The sequence below is a fragment of the Condylura cristata genome, unplaced genomic scaffold (genome assembly GCF_000260355.1).
Source record: "Condylura cristata isolate star-nosed mole 26May11 unplaced genomic scaffold, ConCri1.0 scaffold00001, whole genome shotgun sequence".
In the NCBI taxonomy this organism is placed as follows: Eukaryota; Metazoa; Chordata; class Mammalia; order Eulipotyphla; family Talpidae; genus Condylura; species Condylura cristata.
Window position 1 is genome coordinate 87,665,820 of NW_004567102.1, and position 24,268 is coordinate 87,690,087.

Sequence of the window (24,268 nt, forward strand, 5' to 3'; positions counted from 1 at the left end):
ACTGAATACATATTCAAAAGCGTCAACCACGGGGAAGGTGGTTAGTGCATTTTCTTATTGAGCCAATGCCTGAGTGGACGCCCGAGACCTTCAGATCCGACGTCAGGCTCCTTCGCTAGGAATAATCCCCCAGAGTGTGTCCACGCCACGTACGTGACAGGGCTTGAGAAGCAGGACAAGGAGAGGGAGACTCAGGCAGTGTCTGCGCGAGGCGGACGGCGTGAACAGCCTGTGACAGCGGAGATGCCACTCGCCCATGGGCGCGGATTTCCATCCTCAGGGCCCACGAGGACAGAGGCCTCCGTGTCGGCTCTCTGGCGGGACCTCCGGGTGGCCCTCGGCCCTTGACGCACTGTGGGAGACTCCTGAAGGGGGGTGACGCACCCTGTACTCGGGGGGCTCCTATCCCTGGGCAGGGCGGTCAGCACAAAACACAGAGCCCCCTGGAAACACATGTACATGCGTGTGAAAGGTAGTAGGATGCGGACCAGAAGTGGCTTTGAGGTGCGTTTCCCACGCTGAAGAAGGCTCAGTATTTCTCTTTTTTCTTTCTCATTTTACTTATTGCCGATTATGCAGCGAACCTGTTAGGTGCTTCCTGATGCCATCTTGAAAAACGAAAAATAAGTCCCCTCATTCCTATCCCTGTAATTCAGCTTCCTGCCCCAGCCCGGCCTCCTGACTCTCACGACGCATCCACATGTCGGATGGCCTTGCTCTGTGGCCGTGTGCGCTGGCCCTTTCCTGGGTCACAGAAACGCCGCTGGGACTGAAGTGTGCCGGCAGCAGCGGGTGGGACGGGGCCCTGGGATGGCCCCCGACGCCTGTCCACTCCCGCAGTCTCCCTGCGGCTAGCCTGGCCCCGGGGACAGCACGTGACGAGGGCCAGAGGGAGCGCACCAAGGTGAGGAGGTGGTAAACCCCGGGGAAGGTCTGCGTCCCCCGTACTTGGTGAGAAGAGGCGCCCCAGAGGCGTCCCCACCCTCCGAGTCCGCGTGGGGCTCTTCGCACGAGAAAGTTGGTACGAAAACACAGATGGCACTGGTGCTGTTTGTCCCAGGTGCGCAAAGACGCGGAAATCTGGGGCCACCCAGACACGATGGCGCCACAGACTTACGTTTGGTGGGTCACAGACAGTGGGAGTGAGTGACCCGCCACGCTGTCGCTCTCGACGACGCAGGTAAGTCGGCGGGGGCTGGTTCCCGCACCCGGGAAGGCGGGGCTGGCCGTGGCCAGGGTGAGATGGCAGTTTCCATGTCTGCTCCAGGAAGATGGTTCTGCGCGGGGCGGCCCGCTCGCCCGGACGGTGGGCGTCGGCTTGGGCTGAGGCCGCCGAGGGACGAGGACGCTTATTGCTTCCTGACTGTATTTCTTTGAGTGCAAAGACTATGAAGATAATCTGTTCCCAGTCAAAGAAAAATTTAATATAGCGCTGGCTGATACCTGCTACTTAACTCCTGCTCTCCTGCCGGCCCTGGAGAGCACTCACCACGTGTGCGAGTTTCTCCTCCAAGTGTGCTTGCACCAGAGAGAGAATTAAATTGTCCACAAAAAAGTGAATCTGGATACACACACGCTTTTGCCTGAGCTCCATCATCCTAAGTCATATAGTAATTCTCAAGGAAAAGGTCAAATTATGAATTTCTGGAGTGTTCGGCATCCGATAGGGACTCTCAAAGCCTTTTCTAATAAAAGCTGGCATTTGCGATGCCGAGAAATTGCGGGTCCCCCGGCCGGCCTTCACACCACGCACCGTGTCACTGGCCCGCGCACTCCCGGGCCACCTGCCGGCCGCCCCCTGGACACACCAACAGTTCTCATGCCCGGGCCGAACCATGCATCCGTGTTCCTTTCCCATGTTCAAAGAACGCTAAGTAGGAGCAAAAATTTAACTTAGAATTAAGTGAATTGCCACAACACGCTTTGTTTGCAGCTGGAGGCGGAGGCTTCAGCACGGGTCTCACAGACAGGCCCGCGGCCTCCTGTGACACGGAAGACATGACGTCCAGTGTGGACGCCGGCAGGCGCTGAGGCCCCCTGCTCACGTCTCCCCTGGTGGTCCACTGTCCACGCGGCGAGCACGGACCTCCACGGGCCCAGCCGCCAGCCCTCCCTGCCCTGCTCCTGCTTACAGACAGAGCTCCGTGTGGAGAGGATCTGCAGCCACGGCCTCAGAGTGGGCTCTCGGCAGCGGCCGGGCCCCCACGGTCTGCCCAGAAACCCCTCAGGGGAAGAAGCTGGAGGCGCTGCGAGCTCACTGCCTCCCACCCACATCTGGCATCGCCTTACGCACGGCACCTCCGCCCACAGTCTAAGCACCACGCACGCCTGGCAGCCTTCAGCCCCACTCTGTGTCCAGAGGGGCCCTTCCTCTCCCCACCCCCATCCTGCCTGGTCAGCCCCCCAGCTTGGCCTTGCTCCCGGAGCACTTTTTCTGGAATCGAGGGTCAACAAAGGCTGGGACTGAAAGTAATAACAGCCAGCATCTGGGAAGGCGACCTGGGAAATGGGCCTTTCTGTGCGGCCAATTCTTAGCCCTCCCAATGGAGCGTGCCTGGAGCCCGTATTTAAATCGGTCCAGCGTCCTTTGTGCACAACCACTGTGCTTGGAGCAGACTGGAAGGGTCAAAACCGGCAAATACAGAACAGATACGAAGGCCTCAGAGTAAGTATTTACGCTGCAAAAATTTTAATCATGATATTCTTTAAGCCTAATACATTTACATTCTAACTCACTTGTTGCATCTTGATTCAAAAACCCACTTTTTAAACATAAATAGCGAGCAGTTTGGTTCGGATATTGATGCTCCAGATATTTGCAGTCATAGATTGTAACTATATAGCTAGTTCATTCTTGTTACTTGCGGCAGTTAAGTCCCACAAAGCTCCGTGAGCCCCAAGTGGCCCCCTGCCCATGCTGCTCCCAGGGCAGCTGAGGCTTTTCATCAACGGATGGAGGTGAAATCATGGTTCATGCACACTTCTGCTTAAAGACACCTTATTTAATGTACACTGTTGACTCGTTAGCACTAAAGTCACAGCCAACAGCGCCTTCCAGAAGCTTCTCTGACACGTTTTCTCCATAAAGTACATCCCAACCGCTCTGTGCTTAGGACACCAGACAGCACTTTCACACAAGGCTTGGGGGCCATTTACACCGCGAAATGATCATCACCAAGCGTAACAAATGTGGCAGCTGGATGTGGAAAGGACGCTTGCCCGCTGCGAGAGCTGGGCAGGTGCTGGCTTGCTGCTGCCTCCGAGCCTTCCCAAAGACTCCAGAAGAGCTGATTTGGGGTTACAAGTACATTTTGGCAATAGGTGATTTTTTTTTTCAGATACAGAATCCTCTAATAATCAGGTTTGGCTGTAATTGCCCTTTGAGCACCAGGTATTTAGAGTTTGCTATTTGCGGATTATCCTGAATTGTGTTAAATTTGTATTCTGTCTCCAATTTTCTAGGTTGCCTCTGCATAGAGACAGCAATCTATGAAGGAAAAGGAGAAAAAGACGCAGGTAAAATGATTAGCAGTGTGGGTCTGGCACAGCGAACACGGGCTAGGCACGCCTCCCGGGAGCCTGCGTCCGCTGATGGGGAGCACATCTTTCAGGTGGGAACATTTACTCCAAGGAAAAGAACCTTGAGAAATCCGAGTCTTTAAAAAAAAGAAAGATGGGCCCCCTTGTGGTGCAGCAGGCTAAAGCCACCTCAGCACGAGTTCGATCCCTGGTCAGGGAGGTGACTACATAGCACGGCACAGACCTCTCCTGCCCCGCCCGCTGCTCCCCTCAGCAGTGGACTCCGTCAGTCGCCTGTTCTGCTCCCCACTTTGTCTCTGGTGAATCCTCTCACCGCCCCTGCACCTCTGGCCTGTACCCCAGCCCTGTATGCATAAATAAATAAATCTTAGAAAAAAAAAAAGGAAGACAAGAAGCAAACAGTAAAAACACATAACAATGTCACAGACTACATTTTGGAAGAAGCATGCCGAAAAGCAAAGCCACCCTGCAGAATACAGTCACCCCGCTGGTGGGTGTGGTGCAGGTTCAGCGCTTGTTGCTGAAATCAGCACGATTTCTCACCCCCAGACTTGAATGACATTAGGCAGGAGGCAAAGCAGTGGTTTAAATTTTGTTTTGTGGAAGCTTTGACATTCTGGGCCTCCTGGCCGAATCTGTGAGGGGAGAAGATGAAACTGGGTTTAGAAGCCGAAGCTTTCATCTGGGGAATTGGAGAATGGAAATTGGGAAATGGGAGAGAGAGAAGCGGCCACCATCTGGGAAGGGGGTACAATCACCCCCCCATATATACATATATACATACATATATATATATATATATATATATATATACTTTCTTTTTGTAGGGACTTATTTTTGTTTGATGCATTGACACCAGTCCGGGAGAGAGGAAAATGTTGGGAGTAATGAGACCCCCGAGGAGGGCAGCGGCTTCCTGCATGGGTGGGTTTGGTGTTGGGTGGGCTGACCATTTGATTTGTTGCTGGGCGTTCTCTTTAGTTCACTTTTATAAATCTCTCCCTGGGCTTGTGAGCTTCCCTTCCCTCCCGCCTCCCTTCCCCTGGCCCCCAGTTTCACGTTTTAGAAAGCTCACTCGCTCGCCAGGTACGTCCCCAAGCTCTCACAGCACCTGTGAAACGGTAACCTGACCTGTGAATGGCCGGACAAAGGAGAATACAGAAACACACTATGCGCACCGCATCCATGGGCTGGGGAAAGCACCCCTATTTTAAAGTGCACTGGCTTCAGGAACCCTGGACAAGTTTATCCTTGAGCTTAGAGATAAAGTGTCCATGACTCTAAGCAACATATTTCCTCTGATCATAGAAGCAGGTAAATTTTTAGAAGTTAAAGATACTTAAATGTGGAAGAAGATGCTTTAAGGAACCAAAGAGGTTCAGAAAGAGAACTGGTCCTTACAGTTTTTGAAAATCAGTGACAAAAGGTTCTTTGCTGTTTTTCATGAAAAGACAGATTTCTAAATTATCTTGAGAAATCATGGCTGTTCCTGTGGCCTGCATTTCTTATGGGGGCGCAGGGTCATCACTGACTAGGTCTCATTGTGAGGGGGCGAAACTCTGCGACGCAGCCCCCCACCCAGGCAACGGTGTAAACCTCATTGGCCGGCTGGCGGAAAGGGCAAGCTTGGGGCACATTTCTGTATCCAGGTTCTCCAGAAGATACTCAGCATCAGCTGTCTCTGCTCAGAGATACGCCTAATTATGACACACAGTAGAGGCCACAGCCCCAGGGTTCAAAATAATCTTGAAGTAGAGTGTTAGAAACCCTCCATTTACTTCCAATATTGGAAAAACCCATATCTTTTAAAATTAATAAGTATCATGAACAACTCAATTTTCCCCAAACTTAATCGTCACTAAATCACTTATGATAGGCTTTCTCTCCCAGACTTAATTTTTTGGAAATTCTCCTCTATAATTACTTTTTATAACTGGTGCACAGCTATTAAATGATGTACGGCCAATTCCCAAAGTTTCAAATGGATAAATATTAGCCTAATGTGCTCAATCAATGCGGAGAAATAGCTCTCAGCCCTTTTCCAGCAAGGGAAAATATTTACCATATATCACAGTTAGATAAGCCACAGGCGCTGAGCAGCTGATGGAAAAGCCTGGAAATCCTTGCAAATGCCCTTGCGCTCCCGTGAAGGACGTCCTCAAAAGACAGAGGAAAGGGAAAGGATCTTCCTGGAGGTGTCACCTTGACTGTCCCGGAAATGCAGGGCTCCGAGCACAGCCGTGTCCAGCGTCCCTGACATGCTGCAATTGCTTAGTGCTGAACAGCAACTCGATGCCATAAAGACTCCAGAGAACTTTTAACACACTTCATTTATCAGATGATTCACCCCAGACATATGTGTGTGGAGATTTTATATACTGAATTTGGTTGCTAATTTAAAGAACAGGTTTTCTCTGGACGATGGAGGAACCAGAGCCGCAGCTGGCCAGGTATATAATGAACCTGACATCGACAAAAAGCAAACAGTGAAATATCAACTCCTGGGATGCATTTGACCTAGTTTTGCCCTTAAAAAATGTAATCAGAGGGCCTGCCCCAACGGTGCAGCAGGCTAAAGCACAGCACTGAGAAGCTAAAGCCGCCTCAGCATGAGTTCAATCTCCGCCTGCCCCGGAGGTGACCACAGGGCGCGGCAGACCTCTCCTGACCTGCCCGCTGCTCCCCTCAGCAGTGTGCTTCGTCAGGCAGCCTGTTCTGCTCCCCACTCTGTCTCTGGTGAATTCCCTCACTGCCTACACCTCTGGCCTGTACCCAGTTCTGTGTGCATAAATAAATACATCTTAAAAAAAAAAAAAAACTTAAGAAAAAAAGTAATCAGTCCAAAGTTTTAGCACATAATACAAATGCCCATTTTTTTTAAGAAGCTCTTCAGCAGCTGGCACACAGTTTACAACTCTGTGGAGCTACCTAGCTCCACCCACTTAAGTAAAAGCACTACGGACTTCTCTTCTTTTTGGGAAACACTGAAATGAAGAGAAGGGTTAAGAGATTGCAAAAGTCATCATGCCCCGCCCACTCAACACCCAGGCACTGGGCGATTCCTTTTGTGGGTCCCGCAGGGGACTCCCCCTAGGTCAGGAGTGACTTCGCACTCTCCTGGCACACTCCTGGCAAGTGTGCCCTCTTCCCCGGCGCCAGGGATGTGGACCTCAGGGTGGCCCAGGAGCCTCCCTGGGTCTCTGATCTGAGAGTGGGCTCCTGGCTGTGACCAGCACCCCGGCTCCCAGCTGAAGGCTCGCTGAGGCCGCTGCAGCCCGCAGCCCTGCAGGCGTGTTCCCAGAACACAGAACCTGGCCTCAGTCCTGCAGGTCAGCTTCCGCTGGGCTTGGGCTGGACCTTCTGGAAACCTCCCCAGGGCTTTCGCTGGGTAGTTGAGGTTTGTGGACCCCTCAGAGGCCAGAGACTCACAGCTCAGCCCGGCGGGCCCAGGGCTCAGCTTCTCCCCCAACCCCAAGACCGCCTTGCCATTGTTGAGGGGGGAGGAGGGGAAGGAAAGCGAGGTGCCACTCTAGTGACCAGTCCAGGCGAAAGCTCAGAGGAAAGCACATGGGGGCAGAACACACTGGAGACCAGGGAACCGCTCCAGAGGACGAGACCTAGGAGTCTCCTCCTGCCGAGAACAGAGGTCGGGAACTCACGCCCGGATGGCTCTGGGCTGGCAGGGCTGTCCACACCCCGAGATGTGCTCTCCCGGCCCCTTGCCACCTTTGGGTGTCGCTGGCGGCCACCTCGGCAGCCAACATGTGCCCCGACGCAGATGGGCTCTCTGGAAGAGGCTCCGTCTCCCGGGAGCGGAATGTGGGTTCAGAGGCAACCTCGCCGGGAAGCGGTGACTTTCACGCCGATCTCCGTGAAATGCAAAGCTCGGGCCATTTCGAAATGAATTTAAACAGCAACCGAGAGAGCAGACATCCTTTCTCGAGTACAGCTTTTTCCTCTAGTATGAGATCTCACGACAGAAATGGCCTCCGGCGAGAAGGATGAGGATGAACCCGGGGCTGAGCCCCCCGCGGAGAAGCTGGGGTGACACCATGCCCCCGGAGCAGGAGGGGGGCGCGCGGAGAGAGGGTGACTAGCGCAGCTCCCCGAGACAGAGAAGGGCCAAAGCGCGCCGACAGCGCGGGGAGACACACCGCAAGCACAGTCTCTGGCAGCACCTTGCTGACTGCCCCGGGCGTGGGCGGCTGTGGCCTGGCGGGGGCGGCCCGGAGCCTCACGCCGCACTGGGGAGCAGTGAGAAGCCCCGGGGCTGCGCCGGAGAGACAGGCAGCCAGGCCCGAGCGGCGCGCCCACCAGCGTCGCACAAAGCGACACAGGCCGGAGGCAGTGTGCATGCGTGGGGGGTGGCAGCGGGGTCAAGGCGGGTGGGGAGCCCGGGCCGCGGCCGGAGGCTTCGTGGCTCCTGCAGTCTGCGGGCGCGATCTCGGGTCCAGTGCCTCCCGCTGCCATCAGCAGGCACGGCTGCCCGGAGCGCGCCTCACGCCGTGCTGTTGCCCTCGGTGAGAGGCCCCTGCCCGACCCTACCCCGGACCCCACCCCTAGCCGCAATCGGGCACTCTGGGCACCGAGGCCACGCCCCGAGGTAAAGAGGGCAGGGTGCCCACCCGGAGGGAGGGGCAGGCGGTCCTCTAATGAGAGTTCGCAAACAGGCTGTTTTTGCATCTGCACAGAACATGCCAGAGCCTGGTGCAACTCTCTCATTCTTCTGCCCGAGGGAAGGGAGGTGACGCTGCTGGTCACCCTGGAGCATCGGGGAGCTGGCTCCAGGGAGTCAGACGCCATCGGGAGGTGAAGGGTCTAGGGAAAGGCAGGGCGCTGTGCAATTCTGGACATCGGTTTTTGTCCAAAACGAAGACGGACCATCTTTCAGGGTCTCCGATCCTCTAGAAATGTCATCCAGGCACTGACACCCTATTATCCTGGTCTAAAGTATTTGGGGAGGCGTTTGGAATTCTATACGCTGTGGAACTAACTGTTCCATAGAGGAGAGGACTCTCTATAGTGCGGTACGGTTTATTTAAAAGTAAGAGGAGCCTGGACCTCTGGGCCTTGCTGAGGCCGTCAGTGTTCCATACGTCTAGTTTGAGGGCCGCCTCCACCTGGGGGGATTCCCGTCCCCTACACAAAGGTGTAGAGGCCACTTGAGAGGATCTTGTCCAACGTTCTTGGACAAGAACGTTGGGTTTTGTGCATACGTGAGGTTTGCGCTGTGTGCGGGTGTGTGTTTTCTGGTCAGAGCCTTCCGAAGTAGAAGACTGTACATCCTTATGAACATTTATTCATTTATTTTTTAATTATTGCAGAAGCAGAGAACTCAGGTCTGAGGATGTGTGTGTGTGGAAAAGTGCTACACATGCATTTCTGTGTGGTTTTCCTGGAAAACAACACAATGTTCATGCTCAGCCTCCATCACACTCAGTGTCCGTCTTCCCGATAGGCGAACGTGCCCCGGGCAGAGCTGTCCATCTGACCTCAGCCACTAGTCCAGGGGAGTCCCGCATGCTCCCCCGGGATTGGGCCTGCCTGGCTGACGCGTGCAATGCACAGGCCGCTCCGGTTTCCTGCTCTCAGCATCACGTGGCTCTGGCCACAGCTCAGGACGATCCCAGCTACGCAGGCTTTTGGCAGTCCTGTACCCTCGTGGCTCCGGGTGGTGCGGCCTCCATTTGCTGAGATCAGTATGTGAGGGGGTCACAGCATAGTATCTGAAGTTTGGAAATTAGCGCCGATGTCCAACTGGTCTGATGCCTGACCCAGAATTTTAAGAATCAGAAAGCTTTGTTTCCTGAGGTTCTCACTGACGCAGCTGTACAAGAGCTGCTGCATGTAACCTCCCACTTCTAGAAGGGAAGCCTCGGCATGGCAGCTGCGCACATTATAATAATTGCTGCTAATTCTGTGCAAAGCTAAGATTTCTCTAGGCAGCAATTGTGCGCTAGTAGTTCCCATAGAACCTAGTCTTTCAAAAATATTCTCAATCTAAGCCTCACCAGTCATAAAGACCATTAATTCATCCTCCAGTCCCAACACCCTTTATCGTTGCTGCTGGTTAATTTTCTCCTCTTAGCCAGTAGTACATAAAATGTACTTCACCTCCCCAGGACTGAATCGCAGAATTAAGAGTGTTTCCTCACTCTTCCTTAATCTTTTAAGCCTCAGGTGGGTTCAATAGCTGTTTCCAAACACATTCTCATCGACCATCATCTAGAAAAACTCAATGCACCATGACCTTTAAATTGAGAATGTTCTTTAATTAAACATCAAGGAGGGACAATTACTGAAAATCAATCGCTGGCATTTTCTAATCGTAGAAGGGTTTTCCATGTCAGGGTCCATATTTATGTAGACTTCTACATTTTTATTTTTTATTTTTGTTACTCTTTTTTCCAATTCTCTCATTATACATTTACTCACCCTAACAATTTATTCATCCTTCATTTCTTGGACAAATGGGCTAGGATCTCAACTCTTTAGCAAGGCACATGTTTAATTGCAAAACATTAACATAGGTCAAACCCAGCCAAAGCTTCTAGTGGAAGATGAATTAAAATCAACTTAGTCATGATTAAAAGATTAAACAGCTCAATGAAAGTAGAAATACCTATCATACATGTATGAAATAAGTATGACAGGTATTTAGAATGCATACAAATATATCTAATATTTGAATTAGCTGCATACTTGAAATCTCAAATAAAACATCAAAAAAATCATACTGAGCCCTACAAGAATGTGGAGGCAGACTCCGTAGTGAGAAAGACCTTATAGAGTAGCAGGTCTTATAGATCAGCAAATTTGAAAATTTGCAATAAACTTAATAACAGTAGCCCATAAAAGCACTATACAAGCCCAACCGAGATCAGAGGATGGTCGGGGTCAAGCCTCCCATGGGGACAGAGCGCTGGATGCCAATCATTTAGGCAATGCTGTCTATCCAGCCTTACAGTGTGACAGGCACGTGACGTCACTTTAGTTAAGGATTCCATTTGACTCCCACAGCGACCCTGTGAAGTTCATATGATTATACCTATTTTCCCAAAAGTGAATTGGAGGCTTAGACCAGCTGAGTAACTTGCCAATGCATAGAATGAAGAAGCGACCCACCTGGGAAGAAGGTAAACTTTCTCTTAAGCCCACAGTGGCTGAGCAAAGTCATGGGAATAAAATGCCATGTTGTTTTTGGCACAGAAAAAAATGCTAATTAAGTGGGGAATTAGAGGGATCTGAGTACAAAGCTTTCCAACAAGGTATCAGAGTTCCTCTGAAAGAAAATTCTCCCAAATTCCTGATTTTCCTTCTCCTCTCTATAACCTTCACCCATGAATTTAACTTGACCACTTCTTCTTAAAATTGTTTTGTAACTCAAACCATAGTAAAAGAGAAACGTATTCAATTATGCCCACAGGCCCAAAAAGTTCTCGAGACAGTAAGGGTAAAAGGCCTCTGAAAGCCTCTAGTCTTGCTGATTGTCTCTGGGATTTTTAAAGCTCTCTTTCCCACATGTGACTCCTCTCCAGCAGTTTACTTCTGTAGCTTTCAGTGTTATTATCCAATTCTACTAAGTTAATGGAAAATTATATGCCTAGAAAAAGAGTTTCTATAAAACTTTGCTTCTACCCTCTTTTCTTGAGGTCTCAGCTGCATGTCATTTTCTTGGGAAAGTTCAAGTTTCATATCTCTAGCCATGGGAATAACTGGTCCTGGCCTGAATAAACTGTCCCAATAAATTGATGGCACACTCCAGGGATAAACTCTAGCCTCTTGGTGAGTATGTCAAGTTCTCCTGAAAGGTTCTGTACATGCACTGTAATCTCAATTAAAATCCCTACTTGCCTTTTTTTTTTTTTTTTTGTCTTTTAAGAAGTTGACCAAGTGAGTCTAAAGCTTATATGGAAAGAAAAAATACCTAGAATATTTGAGTACTTTAATAAAAGAGCAAATTTGGACAACCCGGACTACCTGCTTTCAGAACACCTTATAAAACTAGTTATCAAAATAATATGCTACTGTGCCAGCACAGACAAAACAGACCAATGGAACAGGATAGAAAGTGTACAGATATACCCACATACCACCGCGCGGGTGTCTCGCTGGCGTGCACATCGCCCAAGCTTAAAGATTAAAGACTTCCCATGCATGCATTTACCTAGTAAAGTGCTTTCTCAGTTATACAGTCCTTCAGCTTCCCTACTAGCCAGCACAGTGACCTGCCTGGGAGCTTTCAGGTTCTCTTGGCGCCTGTTACTTTGGCTGCGCGGGCGCAGTGCGGGTCTTGCTGCTTGCATGGTCTCCCGCCAGCGCATCACGACAGGCTCCTGAACGGCCGCTGATGTCATCCCCTGGGAAGCCACGCTCCCTGGTCTTGAGTTTTTTCCCCATTTTTGTTCTAATTGTCACGCTGGTGTGGCCTTGGTTTGCCTCCCAGCTCACCTGCGCGCTCACCAAAGCCCCGCAGCCCCACCAAAGACCACGCGCGGCCATGACTGCGAGTCTCTAGTCATCATTCTCTATTTCTGGAAGACTTTCCTTCTAGCCCCCTTCTCCTGGCTAATTCACCCACACTCTTTAGGTCTCAGTTGCATGTCATTTTCTTGGGAGTGTTCAAGTATATCCCCTGTCAACGTGTTCTGTAAGTGACCCTGACAGTCCTTGATGGCATTTGTCCCACTGATTGCACTGACCTGGGCGCCTGCCAGAAGGCCTGGGGGTAGGGCTACCTTGAATTCGGATCTGGCTGGGGAGATGATACAAGAAAGAGGGAGTGGAATAGCTTGTTGGAGTCTAAAACTTCTCCACTTGCCTGGGAAAACTTAAGGATATGCTCTGACTTGCAATACGTTTTGGAGTGCTGACCTCTGAGTTGATCTGAAAGGCACCTGCATAGTACATGTCTCATCAGCAGCATTATTTGCATGGGATAAGTCACACTTGGTGCAGGCACTGACCCTAGTAACTAACACATACCCCGGCGTTCTTAACTAATTATTGGGAAGTGATAACGCTCAAAGAGGACATAATTCAACAATTTCTAATTCCACAATAGGTTTAAAAGAAAACTTGGATCGATGATAGAGCTACAACAGTTGCAAGCAAAACACTTCTTTTATTGCCCTTGAACACAAAAATAAGAAGTTCTAAATGAAATAAGAAGTTCTAAATGTGTGAGCAATTCTTTTATTAAGTGTTTGTGTAAAAGAGGACATTTTGGTCCTAAGAAACCCTTTCCTGTTACGGTTTCGGATAAGAAAAGTTCAAAATTGATGGAATGTGATGTCTTTTTACTTACTCTGAGTTTCCTGGAACAAGTAAAATGAAATACAAAAAATAAAGTTGTTGACTTTTTATACCTCAGTTGTGAATTGCTGGTAAACATTTAACTTAAGTGATGACTTTTTCACATAGCTAGGGAGTGCACATGAGAACTGTTTTGTCCTGGCTCTATCATCTACACAAATTTTCTTTTAAACCTAATACAGAATCAGAAATCTTTGAATTATATCCTCTTTGAGCCATTACCGATTCCTAGTAATTACAAACGTCGGGGTGTGCATTAGCCTGCAGAGGTCAGTGCCTGCACCAAGTGTGCCCTGACCCCAGCGAAATAGTGCTGACCCGCACGGTACTACACACGTGCATTTCCAATCAACCTGGAGGTCGCAACTCAAAAGACGTTTCAAGTCATCTTTATTCTCCTGCTCAGACACTGTACGAGTTTATAAATAGAACATCTCCTAAAGAAACTGTGGAAACCTTCAACTGCCAGGCATGCAGGCATGTCCTGTTCTAGCCAGCGGGGACACACTTCTGATAAGCTGCCAGGGCCAGCCACGGACCTCACGCCAAATCAGCGTCGCCACTGGCCTTCTGCTTGGTTAATTGCAAGTAATTGCAACACTTAATAGGAAATAAATTCTGCTTCCCCCCCAGAACAACCTATTAATCTAAAATTATGCTTGTTAATATGAATGTACATTTAATTTTCAATTATTTTTTAGAACTTAAAAATACAATTTCTTACTGCCACATGTGGATCTCCACAGCCCCTTCTTCTCGGGGTGCTGCTGGGCGCCCAGAGCTGCTGCTGGGTAAGCTGAGCGTAGAGGCAGGAGGGGGCCTGTCTCCAGGACATCCTCTCTCGAGGATGTCTGCTGGAAGCAGCAGGTGGGCGGCCAGGTGCGCACAACCGGCCAGGCCACCTTGACAGGACGTGTAACAGGGACCAGGGGGGACGCTTGAGTGGCTGCAACAATGGAGCCCCCAGGCCACGGCCCTTAGCCCCCTGAACCCCCGGCTTGGGCCACACTGTCCTGCGCCCCCAGATCACGGCCCCTCTGCACCCCAGCTTGTACCAGACTGTTCTGCACCCCCAGGCCACATCCCACGCACAGGCCTCACACTTTCCTCCAGGGACTCGTTCACCTCCCCTGAATCTGACCCCAAATAAAAGCGAGACTTGCCATGGGGAGGCGCCGCGTCTCCAGAGACAGGGCCCTTCTTAGTCTCTCTCTCTCGCTACATGGACTTTGAGTTATTTTTCCTCCATCCCACACTGCTCCCAAGGTTGCACCTGCAACACCATATATATGAGAGAAGCAGAGTCTACTGTAGTAAAAGATGACAGCAGGGCCCTCCCTGGTGGCACAATGGGCTAGGATGAGCACGGCAAGCTGGACACAGCCGCTTCAGCGCAAGTTCAATCCGGGCCCTGGAGATGACCACGGGCGCGGCAGACCTCTCCTGACCCGCCCGCTGCTCCCCTCAACAGTGTGCTTTGTCCATCTGCCTGTTCTGCTTCTCGCTCTGTCTCTGATGAGTCCTCTCACCGCCCCTGCACCTCTGTTTCGTCTCCCAGTTCTATATGCACAAATAAATACATCTTTAAAAAACATATAAGAAAATCATTAAACAGAAAATGACAGGAGAGCAATTCGTTCAGAATTTATGAAAAAGAAAAAGTTGTAAAACTTTAGAAGAAAATGCAAGACAGAAGTAACTCAAGTGTGCACTGATGGACACTTGATAAAACAGGTATGGACACACAGGGGTGTTACTTGGCCTTAGCAAGGAAGGATTTTCTAAAACATGTGACAACAGGGAGGAGCCCTAGAGGCTCTGTACAGAAGCAGGCGAGCTGTTCAGAAAGGACAGTGCTGTGTGTGCTCGCCTAGATGAGGCCTTGGGCAGTCTGGAGGCTGGAACAGAAGGATGGCTGTGGGGAGCAACGTTTCCATTTGGGAGGATTCAAAAGATCTAGAGATGAAAGTGCTTAAGGTCACTGAACTTGCACATGGAATTCATTAAAATGGTAATTATTACAGTGTGTATTTTTACCAGAATAAAGCAAACAAATGAAATATCTAAATGCAAAGGGTAAAAACATTTTTAGAATAAAAAAAATCTCTAGGGGAAAATGTTTATCACCCAAAGTTAGGAAAAAGACTTCTTAGACTTGGAGCCAAAAGCGTGAGCCAGAAAAGAAAAACTTGATAATTTCAATTCACCATAATAAACAAATTTTCTCTGTAGCTGACACTATCAAACGGATGAAAAGTAAAAAAACTACAGATGGAAGGAAATACTCGAAAGAACACACCTAGAAAGAACTTGTGTGCAGAACGGGGAAAGGATTCTGAAGACTCACGAGTAAGAACACACGCGCACTCACAAGTGGGTGAAAGACTGAAGCTCTTCCCCCAAAGGGCTGCGGGGCTGCCAGGAACCTGTGGAGCGGCCATCAGCATCGCCCACTACTAGCGGCCTGCAGTGACAACCGTGATGAGCCATCACTACGCTCCTAACAGCACAGCAAATAAAGGCGCCCTGGCAATGCCAAACGCTGACAAGGACGCAGAAGGCCAAGGCTCCGAAGATAAATCACGTGCGACATACACAGCGTCAGCGCTGAGCTGCCGCACACTGGACAGGATTCCCTCTCTTTAGCCAGCCTTCACTCCCCATTTCCGATGAAATTTCCTGCTTTATACTGAGTATCTGTGCATCCTCCCCCTGCCCCCCAATTCCTAAGCTGAGCCCTAATCAGTGTGATGTTAAGAGGAGCAGATGATTGGGTCAAGGGCGTTGCCCTCTGGGGTGTCATTAGTGCCCCAGTAAAAGGCTCGAGGTTGCTCCCTCTCCCCTTCTTCCAAGCGAGGGTGTGAGCAGATGACTGAACCAGGAAGCCGGCACAGACTCCAGACCCGCCAGCCCCCTCATCCAGGACTCTGCGCGTCCAGAGACGTGAGGAGTGAAGTGCTGTGCAGGCCCCAGTCTGCACGTCGGTCACAGCAGCCTGTGCAGACATCTCCGCCTCGTGGCCATGACTTGCAGCCCGCGCCTGTTTTCTCTCTCTTCTCCCTTCAGCAAACACTGAATTGCCATCTCTGGCAGGATGTTTAGTCTGCACCTGCTAGGATGCGGGTCCTCATGGACGGGCATCTCCGTCTTCATTGTTCAGCGATGCACCCCGGGGCCGCGATCAGTGTCCAGAATGCGCTCGAAGCCCAGGGGTGTTTGCCGGCTGAGTGAGGCAGTTTCAGGATTCGTGTTCACGGGGAGGTCTGCGGCTTGACCTTTTGTCCAGGAATCCCATGGAGATGTTCCATCACGGTGTGGGTCATCCCTCTCTCACCAGCCTAACTGCACCGTACACCTGGCCTTTCACTGGTGTCTTCAGTCAGTTTAGCTTTATTTTCTGCGTAAGCCTCCTCTCAATTTTAAGCATCCCTGTGAAAACACCTTGTGCTGGCTTCTCTCTCTTTCCGCACGAGTCCTGCGGGACAGGACTGTCTACAGTCCTGTCCTTTGAGGTATCATTGAACTCAGGGGCACTCACTATCAGTGTGTGCAGGCGACCTGAGCCTGCCAGGACCTCTGGTTCCCGGTGGATGGAGGAGGACCGTGTAGCGATGAGCCGCCTCTTCCAGGGCCTGTGCTCATCCCCAGCCTTGCTCCTCTGACCCCACCCTGTTTCCGTATCCAAGTGACTCTTCCCATCATCCTTGCCTCAAACTCTGGGTTTCTTTCTGGCTCTCCTCCGGCACCTCGCCTCACGTTCTCTCAGTTAATGAAGGGCAGCCAGCTCCTCAGCAGGGAATGATGCTTTCAAAAACTTTACAGAAATTTTCGCTTTCCAAAGGGCGATGCGCTCACATGGTTTTCATAGACGTCGCCACTGCTCACGTCTACCTCCTCGGTGTCTGTACGTGTGAGGTAGCTACGAGGCAGTAACAACTGAGGTCAAAACAGACTTCACGACGGCTGACTTCCAGCGGGCCCTGAGCATCTACTTAGGAAATAACTCCTGGGGACGCGCTCGCCACTTCCGTGTTTTAATGTTAGCAATGAAGTGGAAGGTGCTTAAGCTTAACTCTGTACGGTCATGTGGTAAAGATGGAGATTAATTCCGAGTAGGTTGTTATTGCTACAATCGATACAACACATCATCATCGCACATTAGGGCGACGTCAGCACGCAGGTAGACGACAACAGCGCTAAGTGAGAGGTCTCTGGGGAGCGGACGCAAGCTCTGTCTCCGAGAGGAAAGAAGCACTTTTTAGGATTTATAGCGCCTGTGGACAAGCAGGCATATGGGAGGCTCACAGATACTCTACATCAAAGTGTTATTTTTACATCTTCAACATAACAAATACACTAAACAGGTGTTTTAAAATGTCACACTCTGAACAGCAGTAATTTAATTAGCATAAAAAATTCACGGTTCCAGCAGTATGGGTGAAATATTAGGGGAACAGCGATATCTTACATGTGCTCTGCTTCCTTCCTCTGAGAGGTAGCCGTGGGTTTTCATGGAGATTTTTTACTCTTGCTCGAAATCGGTTTTAACATCTGATTTTTCTGCAATATGACAATGGGTTGGTCCTTCCTATCAATCTGTTTGTGTTTTTTTTTTTTTTAATTTCCATATGCTTTTTTTTAAAGATTTATTTATGTTTATAGAACTGGGGTACAGACCAGAGGTGTGGTGGGTGAGAGGACTCACCAGAGACAGAGTGGGGAGCAGAACAGGCCGAGGGGAGCAGCAGGCGGGTCAGGAGAGGTCTGCGGCGCCATGTGGGTCACCTCCTGGCCAGGGATTGAACTCGTGCTGCTGTGGTTTTGGAGTTTCGTAGTATGGTGCTTTAACCCCTTGCACCACCAGGGGGAGCCCTCCTTATGCCTTTTTTTTTTTTTTTTTTAAGTGACTTTTTACTTATTTGTCCATCCTGTGCATTGATTCGTCCCGGCAGCTGCCCTGCTTTGCCCAAGCAGAGGCCTTTCCCTGGACTTAAAGTGGTAACAAATCAGAAAGGATAAACCACTGTGGAGCAGAGGTTTTCCTTTAAAATAGCTCTCTTCTCTAAAGGTCTAAACATAATTTCAATACTTAAAACCAAGAAAGCATCTAAGGCAACGTATGTCACCTTGGGACTATATTCAATGATGCAAAAATTTAAAATTTTCTAGAACTGCTTTTTCATACAAGCATCTAACTATAAATGTGATTCTTTCTAGTAATAAAGAAAAAAATCTAACAGAACAGACCCTGGAGTTGTGTGTAGGGCACACCCAGGCTATGTGTCACAAAGCTGACAAGTAATAATTAAAAAGTCACGTAACAGGGGCTGTCTTAGCCAGAACTTGAAGGCATTTATTTTATAATTTTCTCCAGTCTTTTTTATTTTGTTTTCATGGAATTTTATAATTTTAAAACGAATTAAAATAGTCCAAATGAAATTCTACAAACAATGCTCTTTTTTCATTGTATCTTGCTTAGATTACTTAGTTTTTTTTTTTAACATTTATTTTTTAGATTAGGAAAAATAATAAAAACATTGGGGAATTTTGCACATGGGAGTATTCTGGACCTGTGAAGCAGCACCAAGAACATCAGCCATTTACGGTTCTCTTAAGGAGTACTAAGTCTTTAAACGCAGCAAAATAGTAGCCAATGCAAACAGAGCTCTTCCTAGGTTTTAGATTTTAATCAATGGACTATCTCATGCAACAGTAAGAGCAATAGCTGGGCAGCTGCTCATCGCGTCATGAAAGAGAAAGTCTTCATGACCAAGCTCCCAGAGACTTGCGGGAGCTGGTGCGCACGACGTCCGCAGTGCAGAAAAGGCAAGGCGGGCTCTGGCCGGGAGCGCCGGGTGGCGGGAAGGCCTCAATCCGTGCGGCTCACGGGGACAGCGTGCCCACTGGACATCCGACACGCACATTAAATAGACAGGAAGGGCGGCTTGAGAAGGCAGAAGTGGCTCACAGCTGAGCTAGCATCCGAGGGCAGCTCTTGGGAGCGAGGCCGCCTCTGGCCGGGGGCTTCCGGCGTGGGCCCCGGTGCCTGGTCTCACGTGGCATGGGGAGTGGCCACGGCGTTGCCACGGCTGTAGCAAGCAGACTGCTCGCAGCGGGCTGTTCTCGCAGGAATGGCGGAGTGAGGTGGGGGAGGGGCTCAGTTAGGGCTCTGCTCCTTGCGCATTTCACACATCTTAGCGCTTGCTAATATTCGAAGAAAGCCGATGCCACATGTCCACCCAGGATTGAAATTCACGTTATGACGTTTCTAAATGCTTCCATCTGGACTCTGGAAAACCCTCCTCCTGTTGTGGAACTTAGGATTTTCCTATGATTCCTGCTCCATTTTTCAGTAGCACTAATTCAAAGATTTGCTCTTATTTTGAACATGTCGGTTTCTTTTTAAATTTACTTCCATATGGGCCCTAGTTCTGTAAGAAACAACATAGATGAATTTCTCGAGAGAATGGAGTTCTTACATATATATATATATATATATATATATACACACACACACACACACACACACATATACATACATACATATATATGTATATAGTTCATATATATATATACATATATGCTCCCGATTGTCCCCAGGTTCCAGTATCCCGCCATTTCACCCTTCTCTAGACTAAAGCCACACATTTCTCCAGCAACCTCTTAGGACCTCACTGTCTGTCATGCCCCTGCTCACGCTCATTTGCTCACATCTGAGTTGTTAAAGGAGGCGCAGGGTTTGGGAGGTGTGGCCCAGCTGGAGCTGGCTGGAGAAGACACCCTGAGATGGGTCCTAGATACCAGAACTCGCAGACAGCGGGTGAGGGGAGAAGGAGCCCCTCCACGCTCCAGAACACGCTCGCTAGAGGGGTGTCCAAGAGGACCCCGTCCCACAGACCTCCCACCTAGGGAACGACCGTCAGAGCCGCGCTGAGGGGGCGCACGAGGAGGCAGGTCGCGGCTCCTGCCACTGCTGGAGCAGTGAGGTAGACGCCCTCTGGGTTTTGCCTGTGACCCCGGAGACGCATCCTGTGTTTCCAAGATTGAAACTGGCATTGGCAGGACTGGCGAATCCCCAGAGGTTTTCAAATACGCAGCTTCACGGCTTACCGCATTTCTTTCTCGTCCCTCACGGAAGCCCTTCACCCAGGCACGTTCTGGGGCCTCGTGTGGCCGAAGGCTGAGAGCAGTCACCGGCCACTATGCACCTGCTCGGCTCACACCCTGCTCCCTACTCTGAAAACACGCACGCTGGATATTTATATGCTTTTGTTTCCTGGAAGTGGAGTTGCTCTGGGACCTGTCAGTCACCCAGAGGCGGCGGTTGCAATGGGAACACAGACCCTAACACGGCCGACCACGAAAAGCAGGGGGGCCCTCCCTGGGAGAACCCCAGGGCTGGGACGGTGTGGCCCCCACCCTTCAGACCCGCGACCTTTCCCTAGTGGTGGGCTGGTGGGCACTTCTTGGCCTGCTTAGTCGGGGGCTCCGCTGAAATGATAGCAGTGACTGCATAGCGCCTTTGACTGCGAACCGTCTCCGCGGTTTTCATGTGAGAACAGAGGGCCCGACCTCTCCAGTGTGCTCCTGTGTGCCTGGTCAGTACAGCACTGCCAGCCACGCCTACTTCCAAAAGAAAACACAACTGGAAAAAACAGCAGAAGTTTGGCGAGTTGCGAGTGTCCGCTTCAGGACAGAGGGGTGTCCACTGAGGTTCTGCAGAATCGGGGGGGACCGGCCAGGGGGAGGAAGGCAAAGGGTGGAGGGGCCGCCGAAGGGGGTCGTGGTGGGGTCCGGCTCTAGCTGGGTGGGCATGCGTGACTGCCATGTCTGAGCTCGGTGGATCTCTCTGCCGCCCGCGCCCGGGGCCGAGTGTCTGAGTCCACACGGTCGCCGGGGAACTGGTGGGTGACCCACGGCTCCCCCACAGTGCCCGCCACCCACTGGCAGCATCCAGCTGGGACTCTCAGAGCCAGGACCAGCCCCAGACCGTCAGTGTCCAGGGGTGATTTTCAGAAAGAAGCCCCGCCGCGGGCCCACGCATCAAAGGCTGTATTTTAACATGTGTTTCAGGACACGGTGGCCTGGCAGGAAGAGCTGCCGGACTGGGCTGACAGAGGGGGTTCTTCATCCCCGCTGGGGAACGATGCGCCTGGTTCTCTTTCGTGGACGCAAGACTAGCGTTATGAGCCCTTCCATTTGTGTCCATGAAAATATGCCTGTTATCCCTATCATAAAATGTGACACGCTTTTTGCAGATAAGTGGTAAAAAACAGGTCGACAGAAAGTCAGCACACCAAGAGACACGCGCACCTGGGAGACGCAGACCCCCAGGACGTCAGCCCGCGGGGCGCCTGCCCGGCCTGCTGCACCCCGCCCGCTCCTCCAAGAGGACGCAGCTGGCCAGGACCCGCAGCTCTCCCTGGGCCCTGTCCCACTTCCCCGCCTGCCACTGGCGTGAGGCAGCTGCTGCCTGACAGCCGTGCGCCCCTTTCTCCTTCACGTGGGTGGCAATTTGCTGCTGCTGGTTTCAGAACCACAGCTGCCCTCTACAGAAATTGCTCTTAGAGACTGAGCCCCCTTGACCTCTTTCTCCCAAACAAACAAATAAACCCAAATGCTGTGTCTAAGTCCATCATCAACAGGCATTTGCTGATACCTACTGTGCTGAGGGATTTTATGTCTGGAGAGGGAAAAACAAAAGCAAGCACAAAGCCCACGTACTTAAGGTACTGGCAGAGGAGGGGCAGAGGAGGGTTGGGCAGAGGAGGCCCAAGGTCAATCAGGAGGAACAGAAAAAGGAAACAGAGCGGAGCCAGCTCTGACCCTCCCATGGCGGGGTGAGGGCAGGCTGAGGGGCGCGGCCGGCCGGGAGAGGCTCTGGGGACACATGTCGCTTGGAAGCAACCAGCGGCAGGGACACCCCGGGGACACGGCGCCGCGGCTGGAGAGGCTGATCGGGCGGGGCTCATTCCGGGCCTGTGTGCTGCGGCCCGCTGCGCAGAGTGGACAGCAGAGGCCCGGCTCTCGGCACTGTCTCGGGAGGGAGGGGGCGGCCACGTCCCTGCGGGGCGCTGAAGACAAAGAGCCATCCCACGTGTGGCAGCCCCCTCTGGGTTCTGAAGGCCCAGGAAGGCCTCGAGGGCCACTGGCTCGAGGCAGGGCCAGCAGGGACACAGGAGGAAGACAGGAGCCCAGGCTGCGAGATGGGAGGAAGAGGCTGCGGGCGGGCTGGGCCTGGTCCCGGACACTTCCTCACTCACATCCTCTCCCCCTCTGCCCTCCCACCCACCTTTGATTTTTGAGGCGAGAGTGACCACAAAAATTCCCCACAGCTGCTGGGAGAGTAAGACAGGAAGCTGTGACCTGTCAACCCCTGGCCTGCATGGCCGGGCGCCGGTGACTGGGGCAGACCTCCACCCCCCAGGCACCCCCAGGCGCCCTCAGACCCCTGCTCTGCTCTCGTGGGAGTCCATGATGAAGGGCCAGGCAGGCGCCGCTGGGCTGCTCGCCGGAAACCCCGCATCAGACCCCTCCCCCCGGGGTGCTGTGGCCCCCAGGCCTGCCTGCTGTGGTGAGGGTGACCCTCTTCAACCAGAGGTTTCCGATTGGTTGGGTGTATTTTCCGAAGTTGTCTTTCGAAAGCCTCGCCTCGTGCTCAGGACAACCGGTTTAACGCGTCTGCGTTACATGGCTGTGCCAACTTACCCTGAGTGGAACTGAAACCCAGCGGGGCTGGCTAAGCATTTGAGTTACAGTTAGCGGTCCGTTAGCTTCGGCAAAATTTCTTACGTTCAAGAGATAAATTTTTTTTTTAAAGATTTATTTATTTGTGCATACAGAACTGGGGTACAGGCCAGAGGCTCAGGGGCGGTGAGAGGCCTCACCAGAGACAGAGTGGGGAGCAGAACAGGCAGATCGACGAAGTACACTGCTGAGGGGAGCAGCGGGCGGGTCAGGAGAGGTCTGCCGCGCCCTGTGGTCACCTCCGGGGCAGGCGGGAATCGAACTCATGCGGAAGCGGCTTTAGATTCTCAGTGCTGTGCTTTAACCCGCTGCGCCCCCAGGGAGGGCCGATAAATTGTTATTTTTAACAAAAGAAAAGTTAAAATAAAACGTGCGTTTGATCCAAGTGTGTGTGTCTAATTAAAGCCAGGAGTTCGCCTGTTGCTATCAGAGTCCTCCAAGCAGGGCTAACAGGGCCAGTCCTCCTGGTTAGAATCCACAAAGTACCGAAATGTTGAGGCTCCCCCCAAATCCAGAATGCAGTTCAGGGGCTCCCAGAAGGGGCCTGAACAGCCTCCTTCCTGCGCCAGCGCTTAACCCAGAGTCAGCTCTCCCGCTAGAAGTGGGGGCGTCAGACCCGCAGACGGAGCCCACTCTAAGGCGAAGTCGTGACGATCTACTGGTTACTGGAAAAACAAAACTTGGAAAAGTTCGAGGACCCGCCAAGGAGCTGCTGTTGACACCAGGACACCTAACTGGGCCCCACTGGGCCACCAATCCCGCCCTGCACCGAGTGGGGTGCCTCTGCCCGGAAGCCCCCGCCCGACCCTCCTGCCAGATGCCTCCGCATTCCCGAGCCCCTGCGCGGGCTCCTCTGCCTGGCCAGGCCACTCCATCGAGGTCATCTGCAGCCTGTCTGAGCTGCTCCCTCGGGCACAGGGTCGCCCCTACTCGTGAACACAAATTTAAAAAGGAGTCAAAACTGCTGTCCCCAAACACCCTTCTTCCGCTGGGGCTCCCGCGTGCTCCCTGCTGGATCTCCGCGGCGCGGAGGCCGGTCCGCCCCACACCACCCTGCTCCCCGCAGACACCCCCGGGCGCAGAAACCGGGGCGCGCCTCCTCCCAGGGCCGCTGGCGGGAGCGGACCCTTCCCCCGGGAGCCTGTGCTGTGCCCTTTCCGCCCGAGAGGACGCGCACGTGGGTCTGGTCTGTGGGTCCTCCCCCGGCCCCCGCAGGGCGCGCAGACCAGCCGCTCGGCGTCCAGCAGCTCGCCCGCAAATGCCGAAAGCCGCCAGCGCGCGGGAGACGCACGGCGCGCGCGTTGCAGTGGGGCCTGCTGGAGCGTTGCCCGAACTCCCAGTGTGCGCGGTGGGCTTCACTGGTGAGGAGGGGCAGCGGGAAACGGGCACGCAGAGCCCTGCGCCACACTTGCAGGTCCTGACCAGGCTTCACCAAAGCCCGCACGTTATCCGGCCACCTCAGGTCAGTGCGTTCTGGGCGCTGGCCGGCTCTGCCTCTTTCCCAGCTCACATGCGCTGCAGCACTGAGCCCTTCCCAGGTCAGAGCCAGCACAGTAGGGGAGGCCGGGAGGTGACCGCTCCCACCCCACGCGGGAGCGCTAGTATCAGCCACGGAGTGTCTCGCACAGCGAAGCTGGCAACTGACACTTTATGGGAAGAATAATAC

The 24,268-nt window shown here is 52.0% G+C and overlaps 1 protein-coding gene across 1 annotated transcript in view; it reads right to left on the reverse strand.

Annotated features, from left to right (window-relative positions):
• Positions 1-24,268, reverse strand: part of PARK2 (parkin RBR E3 ubiquitin protein ligase) — a 945,331-nt gene that overhangs the window by 228,558 nt on the left and 692,505 nt on the right. Inside the window, exons 5-7 of the mRNA XM_012723328.1 lie at positions 20,077-20,082; positions 19,500-19,525; positions 13,495-13,513 (exon numbers count right to left, since the gene is read on the reverse strand). Coding sequence (XP_012578782.1) covers positions 13,495-13,513; positions 19,500-19,525; positions 20,077-20,082 — 51 coding nt within the window. The remainder of the gene's footprint in view (positions 1-13,494; positions 13,514-19,499; positions 19,526-20,076; positions 20,083-24,268) is intronic.